Here is an 11,400-nt window from a genome sequence, read left to right on the forward strand (position 1 = left end):
ATAAATAAACTTTACTTAATTCTTGAATCAAATAACATGTACAAGGGATTTCAACTTAAATAAATTGACTTAAATTGAGTTGTTTAATTAAAGAAATGTTGAAACATGGGTAACTTACTTTCTTAAACTAATTTGCAATGACGTATTCATCCAACCCAGGCTCATTATAGATACGTACGCCTGCATACATTTCTGGACAGCGCGAAATACGTCTCAGGAGGTAAATTTTTTACGTTTCGCAAATCCACCAGAAACCATTGTGTATGCTTTTTCAGATCTCAAATTTCTCTCACAAGTGCCTTTCGAGCCTGCTTTTCTCATGTGAATCCACCAGAGGCCGCTGTTGACTGACTGACCGACCGACCAACCAACCGATCGATAACCCCATCCACCCCCTTCCCTAAACCCAACCAGTAGTGTTTTCAAAAGTACCAATTGACCAGTGCCCACCCCTTCCCTAAACCCAACTAACAGTGTTTTCAAACACAATCTAGAAAAAAAGAAAAGCCCTTGGGGCAACCTGATTTTGACCACATTTTCAGATCTTACCACGTTCTCACCCTGTTATTTACTTGTTTATTTTATTTTTTGCCTTCAATTTGTTTTTGTTTTACCTGCTTTCTGGAATCGTTCTTTGCCAGACTCGAGCCACGTTGTTGCAGTCAACTCCTCTCTATGTCATAAGTACCCCAATGTTCGCGTCAAGCCACAGAGCAAACTGGTAGCCTAACACCTGAAAAGCCATCCACATGGAGGTAAGCTCCCAGCCAGTAGCTCGAAAAGAAACAGAAGCTGTCGGCAGCATCATACCACCCCATAGCGTAGGTTTTAAAGACAAAATGCAGCCATACGTAGCTCTGGCTATAATTCGCTCTCCAGAAATGTATACTGGGGGTACGTGTTCACAATGAGCCTGTGTTGCATTTACCATAAAATATTTAATTAAAAGCATATGTGTGTGAATGTTTCAGAGTGAAAGTGCTGAGCAGAAGGAAAGAGAGCTGTCAGAGGAACTCAGTCGGATTCAGCATGAAGTGGGTGAGTTCAGTGAGGTTTATCGTTGTACCACCAGGTTAACTACCATCTAGTTGTGTCTTATTTTAATTCACTTACTCATTTCCTCAGCCTTTAATGCAGCCCGCTGGGAGCGTCTTCAGAAGGAGAAGCGAGAGCTGGAGGAGTGTTTTGAGAGGGAGCTCAGAGAGTTACAGGTGCAGCAGGAGTCTGAACTGGCCACCTTAGAGGAGAAGCTGAGGTTACGACACGCTTCAGACAGAGATCATCTGAGAGCAGAGCATCAGTCAGAAGTGGAGGAGCTCCACACACAGCACCAGGAGCAGGTCTGACATCACCTGAGGAGCAGAGCAAACACAACTTACACAGCATTCTGATGAATATTAGTATATTTGCAGCTACATGCAAATAGCTTTATTTCCATCATTCTGTTTAAATGCGCATTTGGAAGTATTACACTGGAAACAAGTAATGGAAATGGCAAATTGTTTTAATGATGTGCAAGTTGCCATTATCCTCTACACTACATCCCTCGCAAACAAACACATTGCATGGGTAATGGGTAAACACATCTTGAGAGGAAAATACTGACTGTGTGATGAAGTCTATTTGTTATAATGTCTTTTAAATTCAAAGTCATGAAAGCAAAAAATATGCCTGTCAGAGTTTTTATGTTTATAAGATATGATGTAGTTAAGTAAAATCATGCAAGCAATATTATAGTGCTGTTTTGTTGAATATTAGCGTGTTCAACTAACAAGTTAAAATTGTGTAATTTATATTTTAGTCATAATGTTGTTCTTTTGCTGTTTTGTCAATTAAACCAAATCCAGAGCAGGTTGTTATTAATATGTTTGAACTAATTATTTGAGATGGATTCATTAATAAAACTGTGGCTGTATCCAAAATCACCCTCTATAGCCTTAAATAGTTTACTATTTGAGGGGAAACCCATTTCTAGAAGTGTCCAAAACCACAGAGTATGTTTTGAAGTGCACTCACTCAATCCCATAATGCACCGCACTAACAAGTGTGCAACCCATGTACACTCGACAGCTAGAAAATAACCAAAATGCCACAGTTGAATCCTATCATGTACATTTTAAAATAAAATCTTATTTAATTAATGTTTATATACATGTAGTTTACAATTTAATCGGTCTGAGGGATTTATCAACCAGCAAAGCACAAACATAATGGCAAAACAGCAACAGTGTTCAGACTCACTCACTCGTTTTCAATCACTCATAGTCCAAGTGAACTATCTTAGTGGAATATTGTATGGAATAGTGAATAAGTGTATAGGGGTGATTTGGGATACAGCATGTCTCTTGCTTCATTTCTAAATGTATCTCCATTTTGAACAAGTCATTTGAGTGAATGGTTCAATGAATCACTTATTCAAATAAGCCCATGCTGAGGTTTTAGTTTCATATTAATTTGTCCATGGCAGACTCGAACCAGCCAAGCTACCAGCACAAAAACACACTCAGCATAAAATAAACTCTTTCAAAAATAATGATATTGCACACCCAAATATAATTAGGACAGTATGAATGTGTAGACCAGGGCTGCTAGCACTCGCGCAATAGACAGCATTCTCACGCCACACATCCACTTTCTCACGCATGCTCATCACCACATAAATGGTTGATCATAGTTTTAAATAATGACTTTTAAAGTAATTTAAAGAATAGTTTAAATAATGGTTTACCGACACAGCATTGTTGGTTTACGAAAAAATCAAACAAACATAATCCTGTTGCACTACTACACTTGATTTTGGTTTTATTATTAAAAAAAAATATTTTATTATAATATAAAAAATATCTTATGGCATACTTCAAAAAATATAGATGATTTAGTATTTAAAATTTAGTTTTTTTATTATGTTTTCAAATAAATTGGTCTTACACTTCATATTTTCAGTATATGTATATATTTTTTGTACTTAGTTAAATGTGTTAACTAGCGACATTAGGAGTTAAGTAATGCGATCCAAATATGTTTTTCTTGGTGGACCAGTTAAAGGGTTAATGTGGTTTTATGTGTAGATTGAAGAGTTGACTGCCAACCATGAGGCTGCCCTTGAAGACCTGAAGACCATGCACAACATCACTATGGCAACACTCCAGGAGGAACATGCCAGGACGATGAGAGGTGAGTGTCTGATTCGTAACATCACCAACTGACAGAAACGTGAAGAGCTCAATCTCATTTCCTTTCTTTTAGACTTAAGGAAAGCCCATGAGCAGCAGAAAGCCAGTCTAGAAGAGGACTTTGAGAAACTACGCCTTTCACTTCAGGTAATTTGAATCAAGGTTCGATATTTTTGCTCTTCATCTTAGGTCATTAGTAACAGTAATGCTTTCTTCAGGACCAGGTGGACACTCTGACTTTCCAGAACCGAACTTTGAAAGACAAAGCCAAGCGTTTTGAAGAGGCACTGAGGAAGAGCACTGATGAACAAATTGTGGTATGTTTCTTTGAAATTGTCCCTAATGTGATGCACATCTGAATGAAGCAAATTCTTAAATGAGAAAAAATGTTCATCAGGACAAATCAAAATCAGAAATGATGGACAGATCAGCTGATTTTGTCCATCAGGAATGTATTAGATGGCTGTTTTGGTGAATTTCATGTGAGTGACACATTGCACTTACATATCATTAGAGAAAAGCAAATATGTCCTTGAAAAGAGAATGGAAGGTTTTTAATTGAAGACTACAGGGGATTTTGATTTAAGATTGCACAAGACTGCCAAAAATAATGACATTTGGCTTTAAGACATATACTTACAGTAGCTGGGGCCAAACTGAAAGCAAGCATTTTAAATGTGTTTGTAGGATGCGCTGGCCCCATATCAGCATATTGAGGAGGATCTGAAGAGTCTGAAGGAAGTTCTGGAGATGAAGAACCAGCAGATTCATGACCAGGAGAAAAAGATCTGTCATCTAGAGAAAGTGGTAAGCTCCAAATAAAAAGGTGTTCAGATCACTGTGCAGAAGAACTGTCCAATCTACTGTTGTCCAATTTGGAGGATTAAAGTTTTTTAAAAAGTTGACAAGAATGGCAAGACAAACCTCTTGGGCTCCTAGAAGAGTGCTGTGTATTGTATATTTTCTATACTGAGTTTAAGAGTGATAAAGCTCCCTTTTATTGTCCAGCAATTCCTTATTTATAATTCAGATATTGAACCAGTTTCTACTTAAAACTTCTTTCTCTTTCAGCTTTAGATGTTATATTATTTATGGTTTGGAAATAGGGCTATAGTCCATTTTAAAGCTGCTTTTTACTCCCATTTCCATTAGCTTTTATGAATGCTCGTTGTTTTGTTCTTGTGTAAAGCACATTTGGGTTCCTTGTTGCCCAGACAGGGGTGGTTTGTGTAAGAATTTAATGTCGAGTTCTGTGTTCACTTGATCCTTCGAGCAGGCTCAAAAGAACCTGTTCTTGGAGGAGCGGGTCCAGGTACTTCAGCAGCAGAATGAAGACCTGATGGCCCGCATTGATCGTCACCTCGCTGCATCAAGGTGAGGAAATGAATAATGACCGAATGAACTGACCAAATTAGTGTGGATGGCATCATGATGTTTGCTAAGCATGTAGCGTTGTAATACTGTAAACCCTTTTACCTCAAGAGTATATACAAAATCAAAACCTTTTATCATTATTATGATTATGTTAGTTTAAGGTTATCTATTAGTTATTATGTTCTACAAAATGACAAAATTTAAATGTATAGGGTATATGCATTTAAAACGTAAAGACTTAAATTTTTGTCAATATGAATCAGTGACTTTAATGACATCACTCTGCACTTCAGCTTCTCGTGTGATTTTCTGTCCAATCAAATTCTTTCTAGAATCTGAAAGTGCCCCACCCACTATACTAAAAACTGTCAATAATGCTGTGGCTAAGACAGATTACTTGTTCACAATTACTATTTTCTATGTGGTGAATAAAATGTAGTGCACTGTTTAGGGGATAAATAATTCTGACAAGTACTGTAAATATGCTTTCCATTAGGATGAATGAAGCCTGGTTGTGTGTTAGTGTCACAGTAAATAGTTCGCTCTGGCCAGAGATACAGTAGCACAGAAAGGATCATGCACTCAAGTTGGCGCAGACCACTAAACATATAAGACTCATTTGAATTCTCCTCAGAAAGCAATTTTAAGGCAATATAGAGGAGATTAGGAGGAGAAACAGTTAGACTCAGCAATACTACTAGATCATGACTGCCATAAGCTGTCAGATCCAGCTTTAGATAGATAAAATTATTCATTCATTCATTTTCCTTTCCAAAATATATGGATTTCCCAAAATGCAATACTCACTTTACACTACCTGCCATCATAAAAATACACTTGTAAATTTAAAATTGTATTTTTGTTGTACACAACTATACATTTTATTAGAAAAATATGTAGTTGAAGAATTATTAGCCCCCCTGAATTATTAGCCCCCGTTTATTTTTTCCCCAATTTCTGTTTAACGGAGAGAAGATTTTGTTCAACATATTTCTAAACATAAAAGTTTTAATAACTGATTTCTAATATAATTATTTTATCTTTGCCATGATGACAGTACATAATATTTCACTAGATATTTTTCATGACATTTTATACAGCTTAAAGTGACATTTAAAAGCTTAACTAGGTTAATTAGGTTAACTAGGCAGGTTAGGGTAATTAGACAAGTTATTGTATAACAATAGTTTGTTCTGTAGACAGTCAAAAAAAATTAGCTTAATAATTTTGACCTTGGTTCTTTTATTATAGCCGAAATAAAACAAATAAGACTTTCTCCAGAAGAAAAAATATTATCAGACATACTGTGGAAATTTTCATTGCTCTGTTAAACATCATTTAGGAAATATTTTAACAAGAGAAAAAAATTCAAAGGAGGGCAAAAAATTCTGACTTCAACTGTATATATTTTAATCATAATTGCTACACTTATAGAAGCATGTGGCAGTACTCATTTACTTAGGTTGAGTAAAAATGCACGTACAAAGCTCATTTACCCGACAGCAAAATGTAAACTTTTCATGACTTTCTACCATTAAGAGATCATAGATATAACTGTGAAATGTGAGTTATGCACTGAGAAAAACACCACTAAAAGAAAAAACTTTAACAGTGCAAGTAGCCAATCTTCCAGTAGCACATAATCATCTGATAGGGCAAACTGCTTCAAAATACATGTTAATGATATCTTACATGTTATTTCCGGGCCCTAAATCTAAGGATAAATCGTATTTAGGACAAATTAGATTAGGCACTCCATTAGCATCAGCTCACTGTGTCCTTCCCAGTTTGTCCAATGCACTTGTATCAAACTATTATATGAGCTGAAAATTGACAGATTTGAACAGACCAATGTTAAGACGGTGCCCAGGAGGCTCAATGCTTACACCTTTTGTGGAGATAAACTTATAAGTGGCATACTTACAATAGTCAATGAAAAAGTGTTACATCATTCACAGTTAAATTCAAATTGGATCTTGCATAACCATACATTTGACTAAACAGTTTCTTCCTGTATTTCCAGACAACTGTCTGAAGAAAATGCAAACCTTCAGGAGTATGTAGAGAAGGAAACCAACGAGAAGAAGAGGCTGAGCCGCAACAATGATGAGCTGCTGTGGCTCCTCCAGACAAGTCCCCACCTGTCACCAGCCTCATCCCCCATCCACAGAGCCTTCTTCACCGGCCCTGATATTCCCCCATACCCTTACTCTCCAAGTCCTGGGACCCCTACGCACTCCTGCTCTCCTGGTCCTGGTACACCTACTCACAAGGTGGCATCTCCAGCACCAGGGACACCCACTTTCAGAGGCTCACCAGCAGCACGCTCGTCCCCCGCACGCATCCCAAATGCCAACACTTTACCTAGATGAGCTAGACAATGTAACGTTAGCTGCGTTCAGTCTTGATTCTGCCCACAACAGTGCTTCATTTTAATCTGCAGCCCCTGATTGTCATTTTTAAAAATGTATTAAGATTTTGACAACCCCAACTGCCATATAGCCTGTCACTTCCGTTATTCAACTTTGAGATAAATGTTTTATTTATTTTTATCTCAGAGGTTTAGACTTGTAGCATCAGATTGAAAAAGCTAATGATGCTGAGGTTATTATTAATGAGCTGCCCAAGCTTGGCATGCTTGACTTTAATATTCTTTAAAGGTTGGTAAGTCCTCCTGAATGGCATACAAGAACTTTATACAACAAACAGCACTTTAGGTTTCTGCCCTTCCTTCCTACAGATTAATGCACCAGCATTTTTTGTGGTCTGGTTTATTTTTTATGAGATATGTTTTCAGATTTTACAATTCTCCCAGTGTTCCAAGTTAAACAGTTGTCAAGACTTCAAAATGTCATTTTGTTAATTATTTTGTATCATTGAAAAACCTAAACATTCTTTAAAAAGAAACTGACTTAAAGAGTAGTTGGTGGTTAATTCCGCTGTGGCAACCCCTGATAAATAAGGGACTAAGCTGAAGGAAAATAAATGAATAATGCTATCTATCTATCTATCTATCTATCTATCTATCTATCTATCTATCTATCTATCTATCTATCTATCTATCTATCTATCTATCTATCTATCTATCTATCTATCTATCTATCTATCTATCTATCTATCTATCTATCTATCTATCTATCTATCTATCTATCTATCTATCTATCTATCTATCTATCTATCTATCTATCTATCTATCTATCTATCTAGAGCCCTTTCCTCACTATAAATCATTACTGCTCAATAGTGATGGGTCGTTCATGAATAATTTGTATATTTTGAACAAATCACACATTTGGGCAGGTGGAGTAGAAGATTAGTTCCTTTTTGGAGTCTTCTATTGGGTTTGAGTCGTTCGTTCATCACGTTAAAGCCAGAAGCCAATCGGATGCAGTCAGAGCCAGAAAAAGATTTGATCTATTCATCTCTCAAATGCTCAGTTTGAGCTGTTCTTTCATCTGGTGAAAGACAGAAGCCAATCAAATGCATTTAGAGCCAGAATAAGATTTGATCCTTCATTTTCCGAATCCTTGGGTTTGAGTCATCTCTCTTAACATACGATCACAAGATGAACGACCACTTAAATTTGAAAACTTGTCAGAAGAGGTGAGCTGACAATCATTGACAAAACACCAGGTAAACAATAAATGATTATTTTCTCTTTCTTATAGCATTCTAGTTATGACTAGTTTGTGGTGTGATCAACATTTGGTGTAGTTGTAGATGAGTTTGAAAGCAACTTGTAACATTTTAATAATATTTTACACTGAAAAAAGTGTTGCATGCAAAACTTTTGCAAACAATTTATTTGTGTTGAATTTAAATAAACAATTTAAATTGAGCAATGTTCAACTTAATTTGTTTGTTTAAATTCAGCCCAAATAAATTGTTTAAAACCACTTAACGTAAAAATATTGAGTAAATCCAAGGAATCATCTTTCAATAATTTTTTTCAGTGTAGGTAAAATGAACGAAATGACTAGAAAAAAGATTCGTTCACCTCGCTGAGCCAGACTCAAAGGTCCAAGTCAGTAAAATGATCCAAACTTCCCATCACTACTGCTCAATAATCTTTTGTCACTTTTGACATTTTATAAACATCCAAAAACGGGTTTATAATTACTGCTTTAAGAATGTTTAGACAATTGAAATGTAAACAAAACTGATAATTAAGAAAATGATTTTTTGCGTCACCTCATCACATTGTCTTAACCGGCTGCAATGCCTACTGATGCATGAGTCATTTCATTTTGTTGACCCACCAAAAGACCAATCCACCTAACATTAAACCAGCTTTTAAAAGCAAGTTTCCTTGCCTATATAATTTTCAGATTTACCTTGGCATAGATTTCATTGTGCCAGATTGTAATGGTTGCTCAGTTATTTAAACATAAAACTAACTCTTCAACATCAAGTCTGTTCTTCCTAACTAACTTATCTGACAATAGTAAGTGCTTTCACTTCATGCATGACAAAACTGGGAGATAAAACAAATGTAAAAGTACCGACTACAGGAAATGTTGTTGTAAATTATTATAGGTGTAATTTTTAATAGTAATTTGTAATTTAATGGACAATTTGCTACTTAATGTGCATGTGATGTAAGTCTTCCATTCTTAATGTGAATCCTAGGATAGTTGTCATGTTAGCGTAGATATTTAGACTCCTGGGAATGAAAGCTTCCACCTCTTATGTTTTTTAAAAAGATTGAGGATAGTATTTTACCCATAATATATTAGGACTGGACGTTCCTACCAGGTGTGTTACTGGTTTTACGGAGGTACAATATGGCGGTATGTTTGAATTTCAGCTATATTTATTGTAATGCTGGTTAACTCTTGTATTACCTCTGTAGAGTGTAGCATAGCCCAGAGAGAGTTTTCTCTGTATGAGTGAACTAGAAAAGAATGTATCTGTCTTTAAATGTCCTTTGAAAAAGTTCAGGGAAATTATTTTGCTCTGTCTCAAAAGCAGTTTTTAGCTTTTTAGCGAAACAAAGACTTTTTTTTTGCTTTTGGAAATATTAAAACATTCCTCATGCAAAGTGGGTTTTGATATTTCGACACAAAGAGGTCATTTTTTAAATTTTGAAGAAAATCAATTTGTTTTTTTGGTTGTGTGTTTGTACAATTGATACATCTTTCAATGGTCAGCCTTCTACACTTTTGATACAAAGGCGAATTTTTGTAATTTCTTCACTGATAATATTTTTTCTACAGTATTATCAGACGGTGCTTGTACAGGGTATCGTACACACAAGTACAATAAAATGCTATTCAAGACCAGCAATCTATAAAACACACACACACAGAAAGATTTTGTTTTCATTTAAGACAAATATTGTTTAGAATGCTTTTTAATTACTGTGATTTCTTTTTTATTCTAATTCTAATGCATTTTCCAATTATGTAGCTTTGCAGTCTTTTTTTAATTTGCTTCTGTCACTGTGATAATGACTTACCATTGTTGACTTTCCATTTTTGCTACTCTGGTGCAGATGCTAAGGGGAGTTTTCTTGATGTTTCCTGTCAAGCACAATATCGTTATATACCACCATATTTTTAATCTTTTTTAATAAACAGCAGATCAGCTAGTAACCTGTTTAAAACAGGCAATTCAAAGTTATTTATTAAGCCATCTTGATTTACTACAGCAAGAACACAAATGTTTCAGGGACGTGCCTTCATTTAATGTACAAAGTAGCAAAAATGAAAAGGATTTTCACAATACAGCAGCCTTACAAACAGTTAATATGCTTCTAATTATAAATCTTGATTAATACAGGAAAATAAATGTCTTTTTCCTTGTCTTTTTTATTTATTTATTATAATTTTTTACTAAAACTAAAATGTTCCTTCTGTTTAATTTAAATAAAAAATGTTTTGTTATAATTTATTTATTTATTGCATTCTATACTCTTTGTATATAAATGTTCTAAATTTATGTCTCAACAAAACCTCAGCAACCTCAAGTACACAAACCTACTACGCCTGTTATGGTTTTAAATTGTTACTAACTCAGATTTATTGCAAGGAGTAATGTTTAATTGTATACTTAAAAATCCGGAAAGAGCTCATTTGTTTCCCTTCAGCCCTCAAGAAGAGCTTCAATATGGCATAAATGTTGATGAATGATATGAACCAACAATATCAGGTTCTGAGATGCACTGACTCTTGTCCTGTGGACATCCAATCTACTGAATGTCAACTTATCCCTGAAAATACTGACACAGTCAATGTAAACCAGGACTGGTGGAGTCACTTATTGTACTGAATGAAACGTGTCCATCTGTCTATTTACTAACATTTGACTTCTATTATGTCTTTTTTGACTGGATTTACAGTCGCTTGTAAGCTACTATTTATTGTGTTGTAGTGCACAGTAATCAATGCATGTTTGTCTTGGCAGATCATTCCTTCCCCTTGTATGTTTTCGAATTGTGATGGTTCATGCTGTAACTGTAGCATAGAGAATATACTAAGGAATGGAAAGAATTTATATGTAACTCATTTGTATTCATGGGGGGGCAGGGAATGAATATTAAATTCTTTCAAAAGAAATAAAATGCTTGTTTGTTTGTGAATGTATCAGAATGTAGAACAGATCTGAGTCAGATCAAAACTAATTTCACTTATTTTTTCGAATTACTAGCTTAAAATGTAGGGAAAAGTGGGAACGAAAGTAGCGTTGGACGAAAGTAACAAAGAAATTTTCTCAAAGCCCTGACAACATTTGATTTCCAAGCTATAACAGCATATTCTGCATGCAACCTTTGGAGCTGCCAAATATCATGTGATTTCGGGACAGTGTCCCGCAGTTAGCTCCAAATTTATGTATTTAAGTGCAAATAGTAAAT

General features: G+C 35.3%; 1 protein-coding gene across 1 annotated transcript in view; it reads left to right on the forward strand.

The window, feature by feature from the left end:
• Nucleotides 1-7,613, forward strand: part of mtus2a (microtubule associated tumor suppressor candidate 2a) — a 107,636-nt gene extending 100,023 nt beyond the window's left edge. The window contains exons 8-15 of the mRNA XM_056467624.1: nt 972-1,038; nt 1,126-1,340; nt 3,069-3,174; nt 3,247-3,320; nt 3,392-3,490; nt 3,861-3,980; nt 4,447-4,547; nt 6,571-7,613. Of these exons, the coding sequence (XP_056323599.1) occupies nt 972-1,038; nt 1,126-1,340; nt 3,069-3,174; nt 3,247-3,320; nt 3,392-3,490; nt 3,861-3,980; nt 4,447-4,547; nt 6,571-6,919 (1,131 nt within the window). The 3' untranslated portion in view covers nt 6,920-7,613. The remainder of the gene's footprint in view (nt 1-971; nt 1,039-1,125; nt 1,341-3,068; nt 3,175-3,246; nt 3,321-3,391; nt 3,491-3,860; nt 3,981-4,446; nt 4,548-6,570) is intronic.
• Nucleotides 7,614-11,400: the final 3,787 nt, after the last annotated feature.

Source organism: Danio aesculapii, chromosome 10 (assembly GCF_903798145.1).
Source record: "Danio aesculapii chromosome 10, fDanAes4.1, whole genome shotgun sequence".
Lineage (NCBI taxonomy): Eukaryota > Metazoa > Chordata > Actinopteri > Cypriniformes > Danionidae > Danio > Danio aesculapii.